The sequence below is a fragment of the Aethalodelphis obliquidens genome, unplaced genomic scaffold, assembly GCF_003676395.1.
Source record: "Aethalodelphis obliquidens isolate GAN/ISIS:26980383/991018 unplaced genomic scaffold, ASM367639v1 scaffold8, whole genome shotgun sequence".
NCBI classification, from domain to species: domain Eukaryota; kingdom Metazoa; phylum Chordata; class Mammalia; order Artiodactyla; family Delphinidae; genus Aethalodelphis; species Aethalodelphis obliquidens.
Genome location: NW_020837952.1, coordinates 17,180,391 through 17,207,981, shown reverse-complemented (window position 1 = coordinate 17,207,981; position 27,591 = coordinate 17,180,391). Strand labels below are relative to the sequence as shown.

General features: G+C 38.8%; 1 protein-coding gene and 1 long non-coding RNA gene across 2 annotated transcripts in view; one reads left to right on the top strand and one right to left on the bottom strand.

Annotated features, from left to right (window-relative positions):
• CPM (carboxypeptidase M) overlaps positions 1 to 26,573 on the top strand; it is an 86,797-nt gene extending 60,224 nt beyond the window's left edge. Inside the window, exons 8-9 of the mRNA XM_027106980.1 lie at positions 23,916 to 24,064; positions 26,312 to 26,573. Coding sequence (XP_026962781.1) covers positions 23,916 to 24,064; positions 26,312 to 26,554 — 392 coding nt within the window. The 3' untranslated portion in view covers positions 26,555 to 26,573. The remainder of the gene's footprint in view (positions 1 to 23,915; positions 24,065 to 26,311) is intronic.
• On the bottom strand, positions 481 to 26,700 carry LOC113620729 (uncharacterized). Its single transcript, XR_003432894.1, has 3 exons — positions 26,608 to 26,700; positions 25,999 to 26,190; positions 481 to 763 (listed from the first exon to the last, which is right to left on the bottom strand). It is a non-coding gene; the product is annotated as an uncharacterized LOC113620729 (long non-coding RNA).
• Between the last annotated feature and the right edge of the window lie 891 nt (positions 26,701 to 27,591).

Here is a 27,591-nt window from a genome sequence, read left to right as displayed (position 1 = left end):
CCAAGTTTGCTTGTCACTTGCCATGTAATATCACAGACCAGAGAACTTTGGACATGCCATTTTGCATTTCTTCTAGAACTGGGGTGGTTACCTAGCACCGTTAGCTTCAACCCCTCCCACCCCTCAACTCTGCCAAATGACCTGGCATTGGGAGTCTTTGCAGCCTGTTTTTTGATGGCTGTCTGGCCTTTATCACAGATGAGCAGACTTAATGTGACAAGAGTGGTCCTTCTCAAACATGTGCAGCGGACTCACCAGGAGGGTTTGTTAAAACGAGATTGCCAGGCCCCATCCCCAGAGTTTCTGATTTAGTGGGTCTGGAATGATTAACATCTTCCCTGGTGATGCTGACGCTGCCCGTCCAGGGACTACTCTTCGAAAACCATTGTACTAGAGCAACACGTTGCTTGTGATGATGATGGAATCCTCAGCAGGGTGTGGAAGGCTCTTCTGCATTGCCCGGGTTCGTCCAGGGACTACTCTTCGAAAACCATTGTACTAGAGCAACATGTTGCTTGTGATGATGATGGAATCCTCGGCAGGGTGTGGAAGGCTCTTCTGCATTGCCCGGGTTAGTTATTTTTCTCCATTGGGGACGGCTTGGGGGAGAAAGGTATCAGGAATTAGGGCGACAGTTATGCTACCACATCAAGCCAAAGTGGAGGATGTGTGTTTGTGCTGAAGAGGTTTGCATCGTGGGCCTGCTGCATAATTGCATAATTCCTGGATTTTCTGCATGCTTCACACCAAAGCTTCCCACCTGCTGAAAAGAGATGGAGACGGTTGAGGCAGGGAAAAGTCAGAAGCAGAGGGGTACAGGGCTGAGTGCAAGGAAAATTAGGAGCTTCCCTTGGCCACACATCCCTACCATGGCTACTCCTTCCCCCTTTCATATTTGACTCCCAACCTCTTCACCCCCATGACACAAGTAACAAAGGTTATTTTTGAATTGGCAGAGCTGCATCTAACTGGCTGAGACATTTATGGGGTAGGTTGATGGGGGAGATTACGAAATGTCATCTTTCTTTTTCACCAGCATCTTAATAATTTTTATTAAGCTTATTATTGGGTCTTTCTCCTTTTTCATTATGTCACCAGACTTTGTATTCTGGTATGTTTCTACTTGACTTTTCTCATGAGGCACATTTCTACTTTTACTGTATTTCTACCTATATCAACTTTTAGTGTGTACTCTGTCCTTTTCTGAAATTCCTTCTTCAGAAGCATCAGCATGGGAGTGCAACTGAACACGAAATACACTCCATGAACTGCACTGCTATCTTCGGAATTTCAATCTAGCTGGAAAGGTTATTTACTGAGCCCTGAATTAAGGTGGGCTCTGAAGTATCCTGCTGAAATAACATTGCCAGTGAAGGAGCTTTGTCAACTGTTAAATAACATACAAGTTACAGCCTAACCATTGTTATTTATTAATTTAAAGTGCTTACTAGTCCATTTAACTAGGTTTTATAAAGAATATTCATACATCTACCTATCCCTATAATCAGATGTGCACAGCTTACTTAAAAAAACATATGTATATATTAACACATCAACCCTACCCCCTGTGGTTTAAGACAGGGTTTTTTGTTTTGTTTTTGTTTTCTAGTTTAATGATGAAACCCTATTTCAAAACACTGATACAGTGTGGTTACTGTTACTTGATAGAGAGGTTCTCTCCTTATTGGTGCCCAATAGGAAGCCAAAGAGTATCTTTGATTGTGAGTAATGGAAGCAAACATCTTTTTACCGCTATTGCTCTGGTTTAAGAAAATCACTGATGTTTGTCAAGCTGCATCACATTCACTGGTTCAGTGTCACCACTTGCTAAGATGGTCTCTGAGATTTCCAGGTGGGTCAAAGTCTCTGGCCTACCTTGTCTGGGAAGGAAAGGCCTCCTGCTCTAATGGAAGGACTAGGCCTAGACGGCAGGAGTCTGGGTAAGGCCTAAGCCGTTCTGTCATCTGCCCCTGTGTGAAACTTTGCAAGCCACTTGTCTCGACTGGTTTTAGTCAACTGATAGCTGGGAGTAATAGCATATGCCTTTTCTCACCCCAGCTTGTTCTAAGGCTCCGATGGGGTCATTCTTTCAATTAAATCTCACTGCCAACCTCAATGTAAACTCAGGTCCTTTGGTGCTGTGTTGTCATGCTTAGAGGGTCGACTAGGCTCCTGTTGGGATGAGGGTAAGGCAGACATTAAGTTGAGTGTGAATTCTAGGGATCTGGAATGTCCTGCTTGTTCCCTCTCTGGGGAGAAGCAAAGATGAGCAAGACGTGATATTACCTGCTGCTGTTCTCTCCCTTGAACTCCTCAGAGCAGATCTGAACCCAGAGGTTTGGGGGATGGCCCACAGCATCCAGAAACCTAAGCAACCTGGACCTGAGAGAATCTGGTATGTGTTGAGTTCCAGAAGCCTGTGAGACACAGATAGGCATCTGTTATCAGATCCAAAGTCAGTGGCAGCTATAATCATTAGGTGGGGACATGGGAGTGAACAGTCTCCTGAGTACCACCAGCTCAGACTTTGCGCTGTGGCCAGTCCTTGCCCAGCATGGGCTTTTCATCCACACAGCTTGATACATCCCCAAGGGAAGGAGAGCTTTACATTTCTGCCCCTCATTTCCAGATGTGGCCACAAAATTTAAGTCTCAGATTTTATTCTCCTTTGCTTATTATCTGAGCTTTTTTCAAAATTTTGCTTTTTGTTCTCCTGATGTCATAGTGCTGGCTGTCTCTGCATCTCTTTGGATCTTCTGGTCTTTTTTCAATTTTTGATTTCAGCATATAGAAATAAATAATCTCTTCTGGTAAAACAATCACTTCCTTCTAAGTGAAAAGTTTGGTGGTGCCTGGACAGAATATTGAAAAGACGTATAAGATCAAAGGCAGCTTATATTTGGCAGGTGCTATGGGGTTTTCCTCTAATAGAAATTCTGTATTTAAGAATGGTCTGTGTTTGTTCAGTAACAGAGTGATATTCAGATATTCCCAGCTTGAACAATTGTCTCTAGGTTTGGCTAAGGGTCATACAGAAATGAATCTTTTAATCTTTAGAGGACATTGAATGAGAGTCAAAACTGGAATATGAAGACTTTTGGCAATCGACCTGAATCCAAATTACTCTTCCTTTTCCCATGTTTGAGGATAGTCAGACTACCAGTCCCTGGAAATCTTTGTTTAGTTTGACACATGATATAGGGGTGCTGTGTGGGTACCTAAGGCCATCCAAAAACACTGTTCATAGACTGTCAAAAAAATTCAAATCTGTTCTGTTGAAGTGTAACAACCAATTCCAGCCAAGAAGGCATTTGCAAATGTTTTTTAATTTGAAGTATAGTTGTTTTATAAGTTGTCTTAATTTCTGCTGTACAGCTCTAAATATATATAGCTGAATATATATGCATATTCTTTTTCATGTTCTTTTCCATTATGGTTTATCACAGGATATTGAATATAGTTCCCTGTGCTATACAGTAGGACCTTGTTGTTTATCCATTCTATACATAATAGTTTGCGTCTGCTAATCCCAAACCTCCAATCCATCCCTCTCCCACCCCCTCCCCCTTGGCAAACACAGTCTGTTTTCTATGTCTGTGAGTCTGTTTCTGTTTCGTAGATATGTTCATTTGTGGCATATTTTAGATTCTACATATAGTGATATCACATGGTATTTGTCTCTCTCTTTCTGACTTCACTTAATATGATAACCTCAAGGTACATCCACGTTGCTGCAAATGGCATTATTTCATTCTTTTTTATGGCTGAGTAGTATTCCATTGTATGTATGTACCACATCTTCTTTATCCATTCATCTGTCGATGGACATTTTAGGTTGTTTCCATGTCTTGGCCTTTGTGAACAGTGCTGCTATGAACATAGGGGGTGCATGGATCCTTTTGAATTATAGTTTTGTCTGGATATATGCCCCGGAGTGGGATTGCTCGATAATATGGTAATTCTATTTTTAGTTTTTTGAGGGACCTCCATCGTGTTTTCGATAGTGGCTGCACCAACTTACATTCCCACCAACAGTGTAGGAGGGTTCCAATTTCTCCACACCCTCTCCAGCACTTGTTATTTGTGGACTTTTTAATGATGTCCATTCTGACTAGTGTGAGGTAATACCTCATTGTAGTTTTGATTTCCATTTCTCTAATAATTAGCGATGTTGAGTATCTTTTCATGTGCCTGTTGGCCATCTGTATGTGTTCTTTGGAGAACTGTCTATTTAGGTTGTCTGCCCATTTTTCAATTGGGTTTTTTCTTTTAATTGAATTGTATGAGCTGTTTGTATATTTTGGAGATTAATCCCTTGTCAGTCGCATAGTTTGTAAATATTTTCTCTCAGTCCATAGGTTGTCTTTTCATTTTGTTTATGGTTTCCTTTGCTGGGCAAAAGCTTATAAATTTGATTAGGTCCTGTTTGTTTATTTTTGTTTTTGTTTCTATTGCCTTGGGAGACTGACCTATGAAAACATCGCTTCAATTTATGTCAGAGAATGTTTTGCCTATGTTCTCTTCTAGGAGTTTTATGGTGTCGTGTCTTATATTTAAGTCTTTAAGCCATTTTGAGTTTATTTTTGTGTATGGTGTAACAGTGTATTCTAACTTCATTGGTTTATGTGCAGCAGTCCAGCTTTCCCAATACCACTTGCTGAAGGGACTGTCTTTTGTCCATTGTATATTCTTGCCTTCTTTGTCAAAGATTAATTGACCATAGGTGTGTGGGTTTATTTCTGGGCTCTCTATTCTCGTCCGTTGATCCATATGTCTGTTTTTGTGCCAGTACCATGCTGTTTTGATTACTGTTTGCTAAATTTTTTTTAAGGTACCATGACATTTTTTTTTCTTGGTGTCTTCTGCCTTAGCATCCTGAATCTTTGGTGTAAAGTCAATTTCAAAGATAGCTTAATTTTTTATGAGTTTGGGTTGGTTTTGTTTGATTTTGTTGGTTTTGAAGACGACAATGAAAAATAGAAAAGATGCCAACACACATACTGCCAGTACTACAAGCTATCTTGCTCAAATGCACAGACTTTCAAAGTGGCAGGAAGACTATAAGCTAGTTCAGAGACCTAAGAAAGGAAGAAATAAGCATAGCTTCCTCCTTCACATATTCTTGCTCTTGCGGAACAAAGATGAACTGAGACCCCAGCAACTTATCCAGTATTTCTGTGTCAACTTCAAACTTATATAGTTAGTCTTTCTTTTCCTTGTATCATTTTTCTTATCCAAATAAGAAGAAAGAGAAGGATTAAGAAAGGATTAATATTCGTTGAGCCTCCTGTTCTGTTACTTGTGTTTGATCTTCACAACAATCCTGGAAGGTATACATATTATCTCCATATTATAGGTGATGAAATTGAGGCTTGGGAATGTTTAGTGACTTGGGAGCTGGGATTCTAATGTGTTGCTGCAAATGGCATTATTTCATTCTTTTTTAATGGCTGAGTAATATTCCATTGTATATATGTACCACATCTTCTTTATCTATTCCTCTGCTGATGGACATTTAGGTTGCTTCCATATGTTGGCTATTGTTAACAGTGCTGCAGTGAACATTGGGGTGCATGTGTCTTTTTGAATTATGGCCTTCTCTGGGTATATGCCCAGGAGTGGGATTGTTGGATCATATGGTAGTTCTATTTTTAGTTTTTTAAGGAACCTCCATACTGTTTTCCAAAGTGGCTGCACCAATTTACATTCCCACCAACAGTGTAGGAGGGTTCCCTTCTCTCCATACCCTCTCCAGCACTTGTTTGTAGACTTCTTGATGATGGCCATTCTGACTGGTGTGAGGTGATACCTTATTGTAGCTTTGATTTGCATTTCTCTAATTTTTAGTGACACTGCGCATCTTTTCATGTGCCTCTTGTCCATCTGTATGTCTTTTTGGAGAAATGTCTATTTAGGTCTTCTGCCCAATTTTTGACTGGGTTGTTTTTTTGATATTGAGCCCATGAGCTGTTTGTAAATTTTGGAGATTAACTCCTTGTCAGTCGCATTGTTTGCAAATATTATCTCCCATTCTGTGGGTCGTCTTCGTTTTGTTTATGGTTTCCTTTGCTGTGCAAAGGCTTCTGAGTTTCATTAGGTCCCACTTGTTTATTTTTGTTTTTATTTCCATTACTCTAGGAGACGTATGCAAAAAGATATTGCTGCAATTTATGCCAAAGAGTGTTCTGCCTGTTTTCCTCTAAGAGTGTTCTAGTATCCGATCTTACATTTGGGTCCATAATCCATTTTGAGTTAATTTTTATGTATGGAGTTAAAGAATGTTCTAATTTCATTTTTTTACATGTAGCTGTCCAGTTTTCCCAGCACCATTTACTGAAGAGACTGTCTTTTCTCCATTGTATAGTCTTGACTCCTTTGTTGTAGATTGTGACCATAGGTGTGTGGGTTTATTTCTGGGCTTTCTATCCTATTCCATTGATCTATATTTCTGTTTTTGTTCCAGTACCATACTGTTCTGATGACTGTAGCTTTGTAGTATAGTCTGAAGTCAGGGAGCCTGATTCCTCCATCTCCATTTTTCTTTCTGAAGATTGCTTTGGCTATTCAAGGTCTTTTGTGTCTGCATACAAATTTTAAGATTTTTTGTTCTAATTCTATGGAAAATGCCATTGGTAATTTGATAGGGATTGCATTTGTAGATTGCCTTGGGCAGTATAGTCATTTTGATAATATGATAATATTTTGACAATTTTGACATTTTGACAATATTTCTTCCAATCCAAGAACACGGTATGTCTTTCCATCTGTCTGTGTCATCTTCAATTTCTTTCATCAGCATCTTATAGTTTTCTGAATACAGATCTTTTGCCTCCTTAGGTAGGTTTATTCCTAGGTATTTTACTCTTTTTGATGTGATGGTAAATGGGATTGTTTCTTTAATTTCTCTTTCTATCTTTCATTGCTAGTGTATAGAAATGCAACAGACTTCTGTATTTATTTTGTATCCTGCAACTTTACCAAATTCACTGATGAGCTCTAGTAGTTTTCTGGTAGCATCTTTAGGATTTTCTATGTATAGTATCATGTCATCTGCAAACAGTGACAGTTTTACTTCTTCTTTCTCAGTTTGGATTCCTTTTACTTCTTTTTCTTCTCTGCCATGGCTAGGACTTCCAACACTATGTTGAATAAAAGTGGCAAGAGTGGACATCCTCGTCTTGTTCCTGATCTTACAGGAAATGCTTTCAGCTTTTCACCGTTGAGTATGATGTTAGCTGTAGGCTTGTTATATATGGCCCTTATTATGTTGAGGTAGATTCCCTCTATGCACACTTTTGGAAGAGTTTTTATCATAAATGGATGTTGAATTTTGTCAAAAGCTTTCTCTACATCTATTGAGATGATCATATAGTTTTTATTCTTTGATTTGTTGACATGGTGTATCACTGATTGATTTGTAGATACTGAAAAATCCTTGTATCCCTGGGATGAATCCCACTTGATCATGGTTTATGATCCTTTTCATGTACTGACAGATTCAGTTTTCTAGTATTTTGTTGAGGATTTCTGCATCCGTGTTCATCCGTGATATTGGCCTGTAATTTTCTTTTTTGTGGTATCTTTATCTGGTTTTGGTATCAGGGTGATTGTGGCCTCATAGAATGAGTTGGGAAGTGTTCCTTCCTCTGCAATTTTTTGGAAGACTTTGAGAAGGACTGGTGTTAGCTCTTGTCTAATTGTTGGATAGAATTCACCTGTGGAGCCATCTGGTCCTGGACTTTTGTTTTTTGGGAGTTTTTTTTTTTTTTTTTTTGCGGTACTCGGGCCTCTCACTGTCGTGGCCCCTCCCGTTGCGGAGCACAGGCTCCAGATGCGCAGGCTCAGCGGCCATGGCACACGGGCCCAGCCCCTCTGTGGCATGCGGGATCCTCCCAGATCAGGACACGATCCCGCGTCCCCTGCATCAGCAGCCAGACTCCCAACCGCTGTGCCACCAGGGAAGCCCCTGTTGGGGGTTTTTTAATCACAGTTTTAATTTCAGTACTTGTGATTGGTCTGTTCATATTTTCTAATTCTTCCTGGTTCAGTCTTGGAAGGTTATACCTTTCTAAGAATTTGTCCATTTCTTCTAGGTCCATTTTATTGGCATATGGTTGCTTGTAGTAGTCTCTTATGATCCTTTGTATTTCTGTGGTGTCCATTGTAACATTTTTCATTTCTAATTTTATTGATTTGAGCCCTCTCTCTGTTTTGCTTGATGAGTCTGGCTAAAGGTTTGTCAATTTTGTTTATCTTTTCAAAGAACCAGTTTTTAGTTTCATTGATCTTTTCTATTGTTTTCTTTGTCTCTATTTCATTTATTTCTGCTCTGATCTTTATAATTTCTTTCCTTTTAAGTTTAGATTTTGTTTGTTCTTCTTTCTCTGTTTGCTTCAGGTGTAAGGTTAGGTTATTTGAGATTTTTCTTGTTTCCTAAGATTGTATTGCTATAAACTTCCCTCTTAAAACTGCTTTTGCTGTGTCATGTAGGTTTTGGATTGTCTTATTTTCATTTTCATTTGTCTCTAGTTATTTTTTTACTTCCTTGGATTTCTTCAATGCCCCATTTGTTGTTTAGTAGCATTTGTTTAGCACCCACGTTTTTTTTTTTAAAGGATTATATCATATAGACTATATTTTCTGTTCAAAATGCAGTTAAACTAGAAATCAATAACAAATATGCAATATATATTTGGAAATTATGAAACATAATTCTAAGTAACTCATAAGTCAAAGAAGAAGAAATAATGGAAATTAGAAAATATTTAAATCTTAATGATAATGAAAAATACTGCCTATCCAAATTTGTGGGATTTAGTTAAAACAATGTGTAGAGGGAAATTTATAGCATTTAAATGCTTATGTCAGGGTAGAAGGGCTGGTGATTAATGAATATATTATAATAGTCTCTACTGTTGCAAGATGAATTACACCAAAAGCTAATGGTGTAGAACAACAATAAATATCTATCTTCCCTCATAGTTTTTGTGGGTCAGGATTTCAAAAGCATGGCTACATGGTTCTGGCTTGAGGTGTCTCGTGAGGTTGCAGTCACATCATCTGAAGGCTTGAATGAAAGAGAAGCATCCACTTCCAAGGTTGTTAGCTGGCAAGCTGGTGCTGGCTGTTGGCAGGGAGGCCTCAGTTTCTCTCCACCTGGCCCTTCACAGAGGGCTGCTTATATGTTCTCATTAGATGGTGGCTAGGTTCTCCCAAGTGGGTGATCCAAAAGAGGAAAAGCCGGGCAGAAGCTATTCTTTTTGTGACCTATTCTTGGAAGCCACATACCATCATTTTTGCCACATTCTATTTGTGAGAAGTGAGTCACTAAGTCTTGTTCACAAGAGGAGGAAAATCAGGTCCCATTTTTTTTTTTAAGGAAAGGGTGTCAAACCATTTTAAAACAATCACAATGAGCTGAGCACCTATTCATTGTAGAAGTGAGAAAAAAACTCTAGCAAAATAAGCCCAAGGAAACAGAAAAAAGGCAATTTTAAATGACAATGTCAGAAATTAACAAAATAGAAAACAGATACACAATAATCTGCAAAGTCCAAATTTGGTTTTTTGAAAAAGCTGACAAAATTGACAAACTTCTAGTGAGAATGAAGAAAAAAAGAGAGGAGGTACAAATAAACAACATGAGAAATAAGGAACAAGTACAGATGCTACAGAGAATAACGGGGGCACTGTGAGTATATTCTTTAAAAACAAGAGGATATTATACATAACTTTATGCCACTAATTTTTTAAAATCATAAACAAAATTGATACATTACTAGAAAACTGTAACCTACTAAAACAGACTTAAGAAACAGAAAAACTGAATAATCCTATAACAATTTAAAAATCTGTCAGTAGTTTAAAATCCTCCCTCAAAAAAGGTCTTACAGGCAGGCTCTACCAAGTGGAAAAATACACTAGTAATTCCAGTCTTAAACAAACTATTCCAGATTACATAAAAGGGAAAAGAAGAGGTAGGAACACTCTGTAACTCCTTTTCTGAAGCAAGAATAACCTTGATAGCAAAATCTAAACATGTCATTGCAAAATAGGAAAATTACAGGTCAAATACACGATGTGAACATTCCTTAAGACGTTAGCAAATCAAATCAGAAGTAAATTTCTATAAACGAGCAGCAAACAGAAAGTGTTCACAGCAGCACCGCTAATAATAAATAATGGAAACAACCCAAATGCCTATCAACAGTAAAATAGATACTAGAAATTATAGCATATTAACATAATGGAATGTATTCAGCAATGAAAATCAATGAAATACAGCTACAAGCTGTAACACGGGTGAATCACTGGAATATAATATTGAAAAAAAGAAGCCATGAAAGAAGATGTAATAAAATTCCATAGGATTAAGTCTAAAAACATGCAAAATGATTAAACACATATGATAAAACTACAAAATCCAGGATGGTGCTCTCTCAAAGGGAAAGGAAGTTAATAGGATCAGAGAGAGGCACATAAGAAATAACAGAGGTAACAGTAATGTTCTTTATATCTTCTGTAAGCTTCATAAGCTTTCTTTTATAGCTACTCAATATTTAATTTAAAAGCCTGAAAACAACTAACAGAATGAACACTAGCTCCTGGTATGGTCTCTTCCATCTCATATGCTCTAAATTTCTTTACAGCATAGGAAGGAGTACTGCAGCTCACATTCTATAACAATAGGTGAGAATTTTCTCCAAGCTCTCCTGAATGTTGATTTTTAAAAGAAATTTGGAATATATGCCAAATAGAACTTTCATAATTTTGATTATCTAGCCACATATTAAAACAACCATACCATTTGCTCTGTCATTTTAATAAGTATGTTTCTGTCTTAACCATATTCCAGCTACAAGTAAAAAAACTGGAAAGCTATTCAAGCTTTCAGTCATAATAATGTCAAAAACTGTTCTGTGGTTTTTGAATTTACCCACTCCAAATAGAACAGACAAAAAATTTTTGTTTGAATTCACTTTAACTCTCTGGTTGTTTAATCTTTTCTATTATTGTTGCAATTTGTCACCCTTAACTACAATAATACACGATTTTTAGACCTTCATACCAAAATAACTACTTGGTTCCTTGGAAATGGAGGGGGAAGGTGGGCAGGAATCCGTGGTTTCACTGAAACTATAGCATGTGTTTGACAGGCCAAAAGAAATACTCAGGAGTAGTTCCATGGCAACATAGCTTTAGACAACAAATGAACCAAAGACTGTATATGTACTGGTGGTGATAAATGCTAAATGGCTGAGAGGAGTTCTATTTTTTCTGGTCTCTGATGGAGACCTGTTCTTTCAGGTCCAACTCTTAGACTGTTTGAGAGCTTCAAGTAATTTAAGTAAATCCAAAAGTATAAACAATATGAATAAAACATGTTTAAACCTATTATTTCAGCTTTATTGAGGTACAATTGACATAAAATTACAAGACGTTTAAAATGTACATTGTGGTGATGTGATGTATGTGTACATTGTGAAAGGATTCCACCCATCTCATTAATTAACACATCCATCACCTCACGTATTTATCCTTTTGGGGGGGAGGTAAGAGCATTTAAGGTCTACTCTTTCAGCAAATTTCAATTATATAATACACTGTTATCACTACAGTCACCATGTTTTTCGTTAGATCCTCAGACCTTATTCATCTTATAACTGAAACTTTGTACCCTATGCAGTATTTGTCTTTCTCTGCCTGGCTTATTTGAGATTAATTACATTTAAAAAGTATTCCAACCCATGTCCTCAAAAGCTGTATAATCTTCCTTTACAAACCAGAGTTTTTATTTAAATTGTAAAAAAAAAATATGTTTTGCATTTTTTTCTTACTATTCATCAATTTTATACACATCAGTGTATACATGTCAATCCCAATCGCCCATTTCATCACACCACCACCACCACCACCCCACCTCTTACCCCCCTTGGTGTCCATATGTTTCTTCCCTACATCTCTGTCTCAATTTCTGCCCTGCAAACTGGTTCATCTGTACCATTTTTCTAGGTTCCACATATATCTGTTAATATACAATATTTGTTTTTCTCTTTCTGGCTTACTTCACTCTGTATGATAGTCTCTAGATCCATCCACATCTCAACAAATGACCAATTTTGTTCCTTTTTATGGCTGAGTAATATTCCACTGTATATATGTACCACATCTTCTTTTTTTTTTTTTTTTTTTGCGGTACGTGGGCCTCTCCCTGTTGTGGCCTCTTCCGTTGCAGAGCACAGGCTCCGGACGCACAGGCTCAGTGGCCATGGCTCACGGGCCCAGCCGCTCTGCAGCATGTGGGATCTTCCCAGACCGGGGCACGAACCTGTGTCCCCCGCATCGGCAGGTGGACTCTCAACCACTGCACCACCAGGGAAGCCCCACATCTTCTTTATCCATTCATCTGTCGATGGGCATTTAGGTTGCTTCCATGACCTGGCTATTGTAAATAGTGCTGCAGTGGACATTGGGGGGCATGTGTCTTTTTGAATTATGGTTTTCTCTGGGTATATGCCCAGTAGTGGAATTGCTGGATCATATGGTAATTCTATTTTTAGTTTTTTAAGGAACTTCCATACTGTTCTCCATAGTGGCTGTATCAATTTACATTCCCACCAGTAGTGCAAGAGGGTTCCCTTTCCTCCACACCCTCTCCAGCATTTGTTGTTTGTAGGTTTTCTGATGATGCCCATTCTAACTGGTGTGAGGTGATACCTCATTGTAGTTTTGATTTGCATTTCTCTAATAATTAGTGATGTTGAGCAGCTTTTCATGTGCTTTTTGGCCATCTGTATGTCTTCTTTGGACAAATGTCTATTTAGGTCTTCTGCCCATTTTTGGATTGGGTTGTTTGTTTTTTTAATATTGAGCTGCATGAGATGCTTGTAAATTTTGGAGATTAATCCTTTGTCAGTTGCTTCATTTGCAAATATTTTCTCCCATTCTGAGGGTTGCTTTTTCGTCTTGTTTCTGGTTTCCTTTGCTATGCAAAAGCTTTGATGTTTCATTAGGTCCCATTTGTTTTATTTTTGTTTTTATTTCCATTACTCTAGGAGATGGATCAAAAAAGATCTTGCTGTGATTTATGTCAAAGAGTATTCTTCCTATGTTTTCCTCTAAGAGTTTTATAGTGTCTGGTCTTACATTTAGGTCTCTAATCCATTTTGAGTTTATTTTTGTGTGTGGTGTTAGAGTGTTCTAATTTCATTCTTTTACATGTAGCTGTCCAGTTTTCCCAGCACCACTTATTTAAGTGACTGTCTTTTCTCCATTGTATATCCTTGCCTCCTTTGTCATACATTAGTTGACCATAAGTGTGTGGCTTTATCTCTGGGCTTTCTATCTTGTTCCATTGATCTATGTTTCTATTTATGTGCCAGTACCATATTGTCTTGATTACTGTAGCTTTGTAATATAGTCTGAACTCAGGAAGTCTGATTCCTCCAGCTTCACTTTTTTCCCTCAAGACTGCTTTGGCTATTTGGGGTCCTTTGTGTCTCCATACAAATTTTAAGATTTTTTGTTTTAGTTCTGTAAAAAATGCCATTGGTAATTTGATAGGGATCACATTAAATCTGTAGATTGCTTTGGGTAGTATAGTCGTTTTCACAATGTTGATTCTTCCAATCCAAGAACATGGTATATCTCTTCATTTGTTGGTATCATCTTTAATTTCTTTCATCATTGTCTTATAGTTTTCTGCATACAGGTCTTTTGTCTCCCTAGGTAGTTTTATTCCTAGGTATTTTATTCTTTTTGTTGCAATGGTGAATGGGATTGTTTCCTTAATTTCTCTTTCTGATCTTTCATTGTTAGTGTATAGGAATGCAAGAGATTTCTGTGCATTAATTTTGTATCCTGCAACTTTACCAAATTCATTGATTAGCTCTAGTAGTTTTCTGGTGGCATCTTTAGGATTCTCTATATATACAATCACGTCATCTGCAAACAGTGACAGTTTTAATTCTTCTTTTCCAATTTGGATTCCTTTTATTTCTTTTTCTTCCTTGATTGCCATGGCTAGGAATTCCAAAACTATGTTGAATAATAGTGGCGAGAGCGGACATCCTTGTCTTGTTCCTGATCTTAGAGGAAATGCTTTCAGTTTTTCACAATTGATAGGGATGTTTGCTGTAGGTTTGTCATATATGGCCTTTATTATGTTGAGGTAGGTTCACTCTATGCCCACTTTCTGGAGAGTTTTTATCATAAATGGGTGTTGAATTTTGTCAAAAGCTTTTTCTGCATCTATCGAGATGATCATATGATTTTTATTATTCAATTCGTTAATATGTCATTGATTGAATTGCATATACTGAAGAATCCTTGCATCCCTGAGATAAATCCCACTTAATCTTGGTGTATGATCCTTTTAATGTGCTATTTGATTCTGCTTGCTGGTAATGTGTTGAGGATTTTTGCATCTATATTCATCAGTCATATTGGTTTGTAAGTTTCTTGTTTTGTGGTATCTTTATCTGGTTTTGGTATCAGGGTGATGGTGGCCTCATAGAATGAGTTGGGAAGTGTTCCTTCCTCTGCAATTTTTTGGAAGACTTTGAGAAGGATTGGTGTTAGCCCTTGTCTAATTGGATAGAAATCACCTGTGAAGCCATCTGGTCCTGGACTTTGGTTTTTTGGAAGATTTTTAATCACAGTTTCAATTTCATTACTTGAGATTGATCTGTTCATATTTTCTGTTTCTTCCCAGTTCAGTCTTAGAAGGTTATACCTTTCTAAAAATTTGTCCATTTGTTCCAGGTTGTCCATTTTATTGGCATAGAGTTGCTTGTAGTAAACTCTTAGGATGCTTTGTATTTCTGCAGTGTCTGTTGTAACTTCTCCTTTTTCATTTCTAATTTTATTGATTTGAGTCCTCTCCCTCTTTTTCTTGATGAGTGTGGATAATGGTTTATCAATTTTGTTTATCTTCTCAAAGAACCAGCTTTTAGTTTTATTGATCTTTGCTATTGTTTTCTTTGTTTCTATGTCAGCTCTGATCTTTATGATTTCTTCTGCTAACTTTGGGTTTTGTTTGTTCTTCTTTCTCTACTTCCTTTAGGTGTAAGGTTGGATTGTTTATTTGAGATTTTTCTTGTAGCTTGAGGTAGGCTTGTATAGCTATAAACTTCCCTCCTAAAACTGCTTTTGCTGCATCCCATAGGTTTTGGATTGTCGTGTTTTCATTGTCATTTGTCTCTAGGTATTTTTTGATTTCTTCTTTGATTTCTTCAGTGATCTCTTGGTTATTTAGTAACGTATTGTTTAGCCTCCACGTGTTGGTGTTTTTTACGTTTTCTTCCGTGTAATTCATTTCTAATCTCATAGTGTTGTGGTCAGAAAAGATGCTAGATATGATTTCAGTTTTCTTAAATTTACTGAAGCTTGATTTGTGACCCAAGATGTGATCTATCCTGGAGAATGTTCCATGCGCACTTGAGAAGAAAGTGAAATCTGGTTTTGGATGGAATGTCCTATAAATATCAATTAAATCTATATGGTCTATTGTGTCATTTAAACTTTGTGTTTCCTTATATATTTTCATTTTGGATGATCTGTCCATTGGTGTAAGTGAGGTGTTAAAGTCCCCCACTATTACTGTGTTACTGTTGATTTCCTCTTTTATAGCTGTTAGCAGTTGCCTTATGTATTGAGGTGCTCCTATGTTGGGTGCATATATATTTATAATTGTTATATTTTTTTCCTGGATTGATCCCTTGATCATTATGTAGTGTCCTTCCTTGTCTCTTGTAACATTCTTTGTTTTAAAGTCTATTTTATCTGATATGAGTATTGCTACTCCAGCTTTCTTTTGATTTCCATTTGCATGGAATGCCTTTTTCTATCCCCTCACTTTCAGTCTGTATGTGTCCCTAGGTCTGAAGTGGGTCTCTTGTAGACAGCATATAGATGGGTCTTGTTTTTGTATCCATTCAGTAAGCCTGTGTCTTTTGGTTGGAGCACCTAATCCATTTATGTTTAAAGTAATTATTGATACATATGTTCCTATGACCATTTACTTAATTGTCTTGGGTTTGTTTTGTACATTCTTTTCTTCTCTTGTGTTTCCCACTTAGAGAAGTTCCTTTAGCATTTGTTTTAGAGCTGGTTTGGTAGGGTTGAATTCTCTTAGCTTTTGCTTGTCTCTAAAGCTTTTGATTTCTCCATCGAATCTGAATGAGATCCTTGCCAGGTAGAGTAATCTTGATTGTAGGTTCTTCCCTTTCATCACTTTAAGTCTATCATGCCACTCCCTTCTGACTTGTAGAGTTTCTGCTGAGAAATCAGCTGTTAACCTCATGGGAGTTCCCTTCTATGTTATTTGTCATTTTTCCCTTGCTGCTTTCAATAATTTTTGTCTTTAATTTTTGTCAATTTGATTACTATGTGTCTCAGCGTGTTTCTCCTTGGGTTTATCCTGTTTGGGACTCTCTGCACTTCCTGGACTTGGGTGGCTTTTTCCTTTCCCATGTTAGGGAAGTTTTCGACTATAATCTCTTGAAATATTTTCTCTGGTCCTTTCTTTCTTCTCCTCTGGGACCCCTATAATGTGAATGTTGTTGCATTTAATGTTGTCCCAGACGTCTCTTAGGCTGTCTTCATTTCTTTTCATCCTTTTTTCTTTATTCTGTTCTGCAGCAGTGACTTCCACCATTCTGTCTTCCAGGTCACTTATCCATTCTCTGCCTCAGTTATTCTACTATTGATTCCTTCTAGTGTAGTTTTCATTTCAGTTATTGTATTGTTCATCTCTGTTCTTTAATTCTTCTAGGTTTTTGTTAAACATTTCTTGCATCTTCTTGATCTTTGCCTCCAGTCTTTTTCCAAGGTCTTGGATCATCTTCACTATCATTATTCTGAATTATTTTTCTGGAAAGTTGCCTATCTCCACTTTATTTAGTTGTTTTTCTGGGGTTTTATCTTTTTCCTTTATGTGGTACATAGCCCTTTGCCTTTTCATCTTGTCTTTCTGTGAATGTGGTTTTTGTTCCACAGGCTGCAGGACTGTAGTTCTTCTTGCTTCTGCTGTCTGCCTTCTGGTGGATGAGGCTATCTAAGAGGCTTGTGCAAGTTTCCTGATGGGCGGGTCTGGTGGTGGGTAAAGCTGACTGTTGCTCTGTTGGGCAGAGCTCAGTAAAACTTTAATCCTCTTGATTGCTGATGGGTGGGGCTGGGTTCCCTCCCTGTTGGTTGTCTGGCCTGAGGCAACCCAACACTGGAGACTACCTGCGCTCTTTGGTGGGGCTAATGGAAGACTCTGGGAGGGCTCACGCCAAGTAGTACTTCCCAGAACTTCTGCTGCCAGTGTCCTTGTCCCCACGGTGAGCCACAGCCACCCCCGCCTCTGCAGGAGACCCTCCAACAGTAGCAGGTAGGTCTGGTTCAGTCTCCCCTGGGGTCACTGCTCCTTCCCCTGGGTCCCGATGCGCACACTACTTTGTGTGTGCCCTCCAAGAGTGGAGTCTCTATTTTCCCCAGTCCTGTCGAAGTCCTGCAATCAAATCCCGCTAGCCTTCAAAGTCTGATTCTCTAGGAATTCCTCCTCCTGTTGCCGGACCCACAGGTTGGGAAGCCTGACGTGGGGTGCAGAACCTTCACTCCAGTGGGTGGACTTCTATGGTATAAGTGTTCTCCAGTTTGTGAGTCACCCACCCAGCAGTTATGGAATTTGATTTTAGTGTGATTGTGCCCCTCCTACCATCTCAGTGTGGCTTCTCCTTTGTCTTTGGATGTGGGGTATCTTTTTTGGTGAGTTCCAGTGTCTTCCTGTCAATTATAGTCCAGCAGCTAGTTGTGATTCTGGTGTTCTCACAAGAGAGTGAGAGCAAGTCCTTCTACTCCATCTTGGTTCAGGCTATATATCCCCCATGTTTTTTAGTTTTATTTTCTTGTAGTTGATTTCTAATCTCATATGTTGTGGTTGGAAAAGATGCTTGATATGATTTCAGTTTTCTCAAATTTACCAATTTATGCTTTGTGGCCCAGCATGTGATCAATCCTGGAGAATGTTCCTTGTGCACTTGAGAGGAATGTGTATTTTGCTGCTTTTGGATGGAATGCTCTATAAACATCAATTAAGTCCATCTGGTCTAATGTGTCATTTAAGGCCTGTGTTTCCTTATTGATTTTCTGTCTGGATGATCTGTCCATTGATGAAAGTGGGGTGTTAAAGTCCCCTACTACTACTGTGTTACTGTCAATTTCTCCTTCTGTGGCTTTTAGTATTTGCCTTAAATATTGAGGTGCTCCTATGTTGGGTGCATATATATTTACAATTGTCATATCTTCTTCTTGGACTGCTCCCTTGATCATTATGTAGTGTCCTTCTTTGTCTCTTGTAATAGTCTTTATTTTAAAGTCTATTTTGTCTGCTATGAGTATTGCTACTCCAGCTTTCTTTTGATTTCCATTTGCATGGAATGCCTTTTTACATCCCCTCACTTTCAGTCTAAATGTGTCCCTAGATCTGAAGTGCTCTTGTAGACAGCATATATACAGGTTTTTGTATCCATTCAGCTAGTCTATGTCTTTTGGTTGGAGCATTTAATCTGTTTATGTTTAAGGTAATTATTGATATGTATGTTCTTATTGCCATTTTGTTAATTGTTCTGGATTTGTAGGTCTTTTTTCTTCCCTTCCTCTTTTGTTCTCTTGTGATTTGATGACTAACTTTAGCGTTGTGTTTGAATCAAATGCCTTTTCCTTTTTTGTGTGTGTCTCTGTTGTACATTTTCAGTTTGTGGTTACCATGAGGTTTTGCTACAGCAGTCTATACATAAACAAGATTGTTTTGTTTGCGGTACGCGGGCCTCTCACTGTTGTGGTCTCTCCCATTGCAGAGCACAGGCTCCGGATGCGCAGGCTCAGCGGCCATGGCTTACGGGCCCAGGCGCTCCGTGGCATGTGGGATCTTCCCGGACCGGGGCATGAACCTGTGTCCCCTGCATCAGCAGGCAGACTCTCAACCACTGCGCCACCAGGGAAGCCCAAACAAGATTGTTTTAAGTTGCCAGTCTTTTAATTTCAAATGCATTTCCTGTATCCTGCATTTTTGCTCTCTTCTTCTCACAGTTGCTGGGTTTGATACCATATTTGTGTGCCTATGATTCCCTACCTTTACTGTATGTTTGCCTTTACCAGTGAGTTTTTCCATTTGTAATTTTCTTGTTTCTAGTTGTGGCCTTTTCTTTTGCCCATAGAGAAGTTCCTTTAGTATTTGTTGCAAAGCTGGTCTGTTGGTGCTGAATTCTTTTAGCTTTTGCTTGTCTGTAAAGCTTTTGATTTCTCCATTGAATCTGAATGAAAGCCTTGCTGGGTATTCTTGGTTGTAGGTTATTCCCTTTTATCACATTAAATATATCGTGCCACTACCTTCTGGCCTGCAGAGTTTCTGCTGAGAAATCAGCTGCTAACCTTATGGGAATTCCGTTGTATGTTACTTGTTGCTTTTCCCTTGTTGCTTTTAACATTTTTTGTCTTTAATTTTTTGTCAATTTGATTACTATGTGTCTTCGTATGTTCCTCCTTGGGTTTATCCTGCCTGGGACTCTCCGTGCTTCCTGGACTTGGGTGACTGTTTCCTTTCCCATGTTAAGGAATTTTTCAGCTGTTATCTCTTCAGATATTTTCTCAGGTCCTTTATCTCTCTCTTCTCCTTCTAGGACCCCTATAATGAGAATGATCATGCATTTAGTGTTGTCCCAGAGGTCTCTTAGTCTGGCCTCATTTCTTTTCTTTCGTTTTTCTTTGTCCCACTGCAGTGAATTCCACCATTCTCTCTTCCAGGTCATTCATCCATTCTTCTACCTGTTACTCTGCTATTGATTCCTTCTAGTGTACTTTTCATTACAGTTATTGTATTGTTCATCTGTTTGTTTGTTCTTTAGTTCTTCTAGGTCTTTGTTAAACATTTCTTGTATCTTCTCGATCTGTGCCTCCATTCTTTTTCTGAGATCTCAGATCATCTTTACTATCATTACTCTGAATTATTTTTCAGGTAGATCGCCTATCTATCTCCCCTTCACTTAGTTGTTGTTCTGGGGTTTTATCTTGTTCCTTCATCTGGAACATATTTCTCTGCCATCTCAATTTGTCTAACTTTCTGTGATTGCAGTTTCCATTCTGCAGGCTGCAGGATTGTATTTCTTCTTACTTCTGCTGTCACCTCCCCCTGGTGGATGAGACTGTTTAAGAGGCTTGTGTAGGCTTCCTGATGGGAGGGACTGGTTCCTGCCCATGGGTGGGTGGAGCTGAGTCTTGTCCCTCTGGTGGGCAAGGCCATGTCAGGGGGTGTGTTTATCAGGCAGCTGTGTGCTCAGGAAGACATTAAGCAGCCTGTCTGCTGATGGGTGGGGCTGTGTTCCTACCCTGTTGGTTATCTGGCCTGAGGTGTCCCAGCACTGGAGCCTACAGGCTGTTGGGTGGGGCCAGGACTCGGTGAGAAAATGGCAGCCTCCAAGAGGGCTCATACCAATGAGTACCGACCAGAACTACCACACTACCACCACCAGTGTCCTTGTCCCTGCAGTGAGCCACAGCTGCCCCCACCCCCTGCTTCTGCAGGAGACCCTCCAATACTAGCAGGTAAGTCTAGCCCAGTCTATTATGAGGTCACCGCTTTTTTCCCCTGGGTCCTGGTGCATACAAGACCCTGTGTGCACCCTCCAAGATAGAGTTTCTGTTTCCCCCAGTCCTGGGGAATCCCTGTGACCAAAACCCACTGGCCTTCAAAGCCAGATTCTCTGGGAGCTCCTCCTCCCATTGCCAGACTCCCAGGCTGGGGAGCCTGACACAGGGCTCAGAACTCACTCCTGTGGGAGAACTTCTGTTTCCAGTTTTTGGGTCACCCACCTGGCATGTATGGGATTTGATTTTATTGAGATTGCACCCCCTCCTACTGTCTTGTTGTGGCTTCTTCTTTGTCTTTGGATGCAGGGTATCTTTTTTGGTAGGTTTCAGCATTTTTTGGTCAATGGTTGTACAGCAGTTAGTTGTGACTTTGGTGTTTCCATAAGAAGTGGTGAGCTCACCTTCTACTCCGCCATCTTGTCTCCTCTCAAGTAACAGTGAATTTAAATGTACAGTTCTGGAGGTTGGAAGTTCAAAACCAGTCTCACTGGGCTAAAGTCCAGGTGTTGGCAGGGCTGGTTCCTTCTGGAGGCTCTCGAAACATCTAGCTTTGAAAATGATGGGGCTCACATCCATGAGACCCACAAGGCTATAGCAAACTGAGAAACAGTTCTTAAAGACTTAACTGGCTACTGCCCAGGACCCAGCACTAAGGCAGCTGACTGAAAAGTGCCCAGTCTTTCTGTGAAAGAGGCGTATCTGCTTGTCTGAAAGTTTCAGTCTGAGGGGCAGTCATCTAATTTAACATACATCTAGGAGCCAACTGAAATACTCTCCAAAGATGGATGCTTGTGGCTGCCATCTTTGCCCTGTCCCTCCACCTACCTCCAGGATCCTGGAATCTCCTGGAAAAGAGTTTGTGCACTCGTCTGGTGCACTGTTTTTTGCAGTTGCCACCCAGAGGCTACCCCTTGATTTCCTGGGTCTGTTGGCCAGCACGTCTTGTGTTCATAAATCCCACAGAACTGTAACAAACAGAAAAGGAGTTCTTAACCAGCTACACTCAGGGCACAGTGGAGAGGCAGCAGACTGAAAACCCAGTTTTTCTGTGAAAGAGGACTATTAGTTTATCTTCATAGTTGTGGCCTGAGGATCAGGATTCTAATTAAATACACATCTAGCGGCTGACTACAATCATTCATCAGAGGCCACTGGGCACCATCTTCACTCTCAACCTATGCCGTACCCCAGATCACCAGTGTCTCCAAGAAAGGAGCCTGTGTACCCATCTGTACCCCTTGGCTTTTTTGGCTACTGCCCAGAGAACACATCCCTTGATAGCCTGGCTCTTGGCCAACATGGCTTGTGTTCATGAGTGCAAGAGATGAACAAAGCAAACAAAGAAATGGTTCTTAACTGGCTGTCAGTCACCCCAGGGCTCAGTGCAGAGGGAGTAGACAGAAACACCCATCTCCCAGTCTTCCCCCAGAAGAGGTATATTTGTATACTTTCGAAGTTGTGGGTTTGGCTCCCAATCTGCCTGAACCTTTGTGCTGACTGAGATACTCCCCTTTGGGATACTGACAGGTCTTGGCACACCCTCAACTACTGGAGCCATTAAGACTAAAGTAAGCTGCTTGGATAATCATAAAAGTTTGAGAGAAAACCCAGAGCTGGGGCAGGGTTGAACAGTAAGTTCACCTCTTACACAAAGCCACTCCTTCAAGACTGGAAGAGATGGTTGTTTTATATAATGCATAGAAACCAACACAGAGAGTCAACACAGAGGAATATGTTCCAAATGAAAGAACAAGATAAAACCCCAGAAAAGAGCTTAATGAAATAGAGGTAGGTGATTTACCTGATAAAGAGTTCAAAATAATGGTTATAAAGATACTCACTGAGCTCAGTATAACTATGCATGAACAAAATGAGAATTTCAACAAAGAGAAAGAAAATATAAGGAAGTACCAAATAAAAGTCATAGAGCTGAAAAATACAGTAGAGGAGTTCAACAGCAGACTAGATGAGGCAGAAGAAAGGATAAGTGAACCTGAAGACAGGACAATGGAATTCATCCAATCAGAGCAGCAAAAAGAAAAAGAATGAAAAAGAGTGAAGATGGCTTAAAGAACTTATGGGACAACATCAAACAGACAAACATTTGCATTATAGGGGTCCCAGAAGGAGGAGAGAGAGAAAAAGGGATATAAAACTTATTTGAAGAAAAAATGGCTGAAAAGTTCCCTGACCTGGGGAAGGAAGCAGACATCCAGATCCAGGAAGCCTGGAGAGTTCCAAATAAGATGAACTGAAAGAGACCCACATCAAGACACACTGTAATTAAAGTATCAAGAGTTAAAGACAAGTAGAGATATCACCTTACCCCTGTTAGAAAGGCTATTGTCAAAAAAGACAAGAAGCAACAAGTGTTGGCAAGGATGTGGTGAAAAGGGAACCCTTGTGCACTGTTGATGGGAATGTAAATTGGTGCAGCACTATGGAAAACAGTATAGAGATTCTAAGAAAAATCAAAAATAGAACTACCATATGATCCAGTAATTCTACTTCTGGGTATTTATCCAAAAGAAATGAGAAAACTAACTTGAAAAGATATCTGCACCCACCATGTTCACTGCAGCATTATTTATAATAGCTGAGACACAGAAGCAACTTAATTGGATGGATGAATAAAGAAAATGTGGTATATTTATACAATGGAATACTATTCTGCCATAAGAAGAAATCTTGCCATTTGTGACAATATGGGCAGACACTGAGGGCATTATACTAAGTGAAATATCAATAAATCAGAGAAAGACAAATAGCTTATGATGTTACTTATATGTGGAATCTTTAAAAAAAAAAAACCAACTCATGATATAGAGAATAGATTGGTAGTTGCCAGAGGCAGGGGGTGGGGAAAAATAGGTGAAGGCAGTCAAAAAGTACAAACTTCCAGTTATAAAATAAATAAGTCCTGGGGATGTAATGTACAGCATGGTAAATATAGTTAAATACTGTATCGTATATTTGAAATTAGCTAAGAGTAAATCTTAAAAGTTTTCGTCACAAGAAAAAAAAATGTATATGTTAACTGGGCATATTGTGGTGACTGTTACACAATACATATATTAAATCATTATGTTGTACACCTGAAACTAATATGTTATATTTTTATTATATCTCAATTTTTTTTAAAGTTTACCATCCCTTCTGAAACACTCAATTAACTCAAAACAGCTAATAAATATTGGGCATATTTTTCTTAAATAATTACAAGAATTTTTTTTCATATGCCATAAAATGTGGTATTAACATTTAATTCTCTTTTTGTCTTGCAGGTGTAAAGGGTCAAATTTTTGATCAGAATGGGACTCCATTACCCAATGTAACTGTAGAAGTCCAAGACAGAAAACATGTCTGCCCCTATAGAACCAACAAATTTGGAGAGTATTACCTCCTTCTCTTGCCTGGGGTCTATGTAATAGAGGTAAGTATACAATGCTAATAACTATTGTTATTAAAATATTATAGAACTCACAATACTTACTTACCTAGAAAGGATCTAAAATAAGTCTGGAAAGTCCAAAAGTAGATATATCAGGACAGAATAAAAGGCCAACTTGCATTTAGCAGGGAGTGGGTGAGGTGGCAATAATAGGAAGAAACTCAGAAAATCATGTTTTTTCCCCAACTGGCAATTTTTCAAATAGAAGCCAAATCCCATTTTGGGTGGTAACTTTTATGATAAAAAATGGAACAAACCTTATTAATAAGAATAAATAAACAATGTGGGGTGGTGGGATGAACTGGGAGATTGGGATTAACATATATACACTACTATGTATAACACAGATAACTAATAAGAACCTACTGTATAGCACAGGGAACTCTACTCAATGCTCTGTGTTGTCCTAAATGGGAAGGAAATCCAAAAAGGAGGGGATATATACATACATAGAGCTGATTCATTTTGCTGTACAGCAGAAACTAACACAACATTGTAAAGCAACTATATTCCAATAAAAATTTAAAAACACAAACAAAAATACAATGTGGCCACAGTTCTTCCAAGCTTCATGGAATACCAGTTTAACATCTGTTCCGTGAACCATAACTTCTACTATTAAAAATTGATTGCAACACAAGTTCCTTAGAATTCACTACAAATAAAATTTGATCCACAAAGTTTACCACTATATTAAGTGATACATATTTTGCAGCCCGCTCATAAGCAAACGATGGTGAGTTTTCCAATCAATGCAAGTAAAATTCCAGATTTTAATTTTATTTAGATGCATGTTTCTAAGGCTTTTCTTCCTCTAAGGACGCATGGACTAGTTTGAGGCTGAGTGAGTTTATGTGAATGAACTAAATGAATAAGTATCTGATTTATTTGGCCAGATTATGACTCTTCCTCTTTGATGTGACTTTAAGAATGTCAAGATTCATCTAGTTTGCTTAGTGGGTCTAATGCCAGCCATACTAGTCATTCCGTATAGAGCTACTCCTGAGAGAAGGTAGTCATCTATTCTGTAGTAAAAACTGGCTTTGTAGTTGTTTCATCTTTAGGACATAATAAAGGGCATGGTTTTCAGTTCATAAAACTCTAGGATTAAAAACCCCTGCTCCATAGGTTATCACCAAAGTACTCAGCACTTTGAGTGAGGGGCTCATGCTTTTCTTGAGTATCTTTCCTCCTACCGAGGACATGAATAGAGCTGGAAAGACCTCAACTCACTATGAATCTTTGCCTAAAAAGACCCTTTATTTTCCTGTTATTTACTGTGACATTTTCATTCTGTGAAAAAAAAGGGTTTTCCTTATAGTGAATCTATCAACAAACTGTTTTTATGCAATCCCATAAATAAGCCACATCTTGGATATATGTATAACAGATTCACTTTGCTATACACCTGAAACTAACAATTTGTAAATTAACTATATTCCAATAAAAAATTTTAAAAATAAGCCACATATTTATAGAATAAAGTTATGCACAAGTTGGCTTTAGTTACTAGCTTTAGGACAAAAACAGAAGGTAAGAAAGACTCTGGAAGCTGAAATGAATGGCTAAAATACATGCCAATTAGTGGTTACATAAATGTTATTCTTTTCCCTCTCTACCATATATAATAAAAGCATTTCTCAGTAGCAATAGTCTATAGTTAGTTTAGTATTTGTCATTATTTCCCTGATCATTTCCTCCACCAAAAAGATAAATCTAGCTGAAGATTCAGACTCATGGACAAAACCAGGTAAAATCAAAGCTTTTTAAAGAAGCAATAACTTATATATACACTTAGATCAGCTGCAAGGAAAATGGAATAAATTGAGAAAAAAAATCCACTTATAAATAATCTTGACACAGAATCAGGATATTAAGTACAGACTTGAGACAAAGAGAAACAGTCAACTCTTTACCTTTGCACTCCATGAAAACGATGGGGACAGAAATCAGTCTATTGCTTCTGACTTACATCTTCAGATAAAGGAACTGTCTTTATTTCACTTTGTAATTCTCAGCAACAGCATTAACAACTGCGGTCCATATCAGTAGGCACTTGGTAACTCATTCACCGCGCAGGACTGAAGCTGTTTCTAGCCTGGGGAGACCTGGCAGGTTGTTACACGTGTTTCATAAAGGCTGCATTTTAGTGGTGGATATCAGTGTTTTTCACTGTTGGCACCACAAAACATCTGAAATCACTCGGATAACTTTCTTGTTTCCTCTCAGGTTACAGTCCCTGGACACAATCCACATCTCACAGAAGTGACTATTCCCCCAAAATCCCAGAACTTCAGTGCTCTTAAAAAGGATATTTTACTTCCATTCACAGGGCAATTGGATCATATCCCAGAATCAGATCCTTTATGTCCTATAATTCCTCTTTACAGAGATTTGCAAGGCCACTCAGCTGCAACAAAGCCCAGTCTGTTCTTATTTTTAGTGACTCTTTTTCACATATTGTTCAAATAAAGCAGAATGTGAAACTCAACCCCCATCACCACCTGGAATCAGGGCTTACTCACGCCAGGTTACTGCAACTCTTAACTCCCTCTGTGGGACCTTGACTGGATAAACTCCACGGTCCTTCCCTAAGAAGAGAAATGTTTGTTTCCAAATCCTGCAACAAGCAAAGTATGGTGATAATGAAAGGAATGATTTAGTCTTAATGATGGAAGACACCTACCCATCAAGTACTGCTCACTTACACTTAATCTTGAAGTAGTCTTAGAAATTTGTAAGAAGTTAAACTTGAGAAGCATGAAAGAAGTTCCTGCAAGAAAAAAAGGAGGTAATTTTGTATACAGAGAGCCATTTGAATATAAGCAATGAAGATGAACATTTATTGATTACCTACTATATACAAGACCTTGCCATGTGTACTATATGTGAAGAGATAGTGCCATATATAATTCTCAGTGCAGGGAAAAATGATGATAGGACTGGGAATATTAAGTTTTGCCAACGTTCTAAGGAAATATGAGAGAAAACAGGCAACCACGTCTCAGTGGCCCAAGAAAATATGGGCCTGATGGGATGACAAATTTGTCTACTGAGCCCCAAAATAATAGGTCAATTAAGGTAAGGGTCCCTGCCTTTCTGCAACCAGATGCCACCGTTTTCTCTTATGCTGATGACCCCCAAATGCCTGAGCTTCACACTCAGGTCTGACTGCCCACTGGACACATCTACCTGGATGTGACCCATAGATACCTCAAACTCATCATGTTGAGAAAAATTGAACATACTTCTCTCCCCAGAGCTGCTCTTCCTCCTGCCTTCTGTCTCAGTTACTGATAGCACCAAACTAGAAACCTGGGAGTCACCCTTGATACCTCCTCCTCCTCCTCCATCCCATCTATCCAGTCAGTCACTAAAGATTGATGTTATTTGTATGTGTTGATTGATTCTACCCTCTCTTCATGGCTACTAACACCACCAGGTTTAGGCCATCATAGCTCACCTGTACCACGGCAACAGCTCTACTGGTCTCTTGCTTCCAGCTTTCT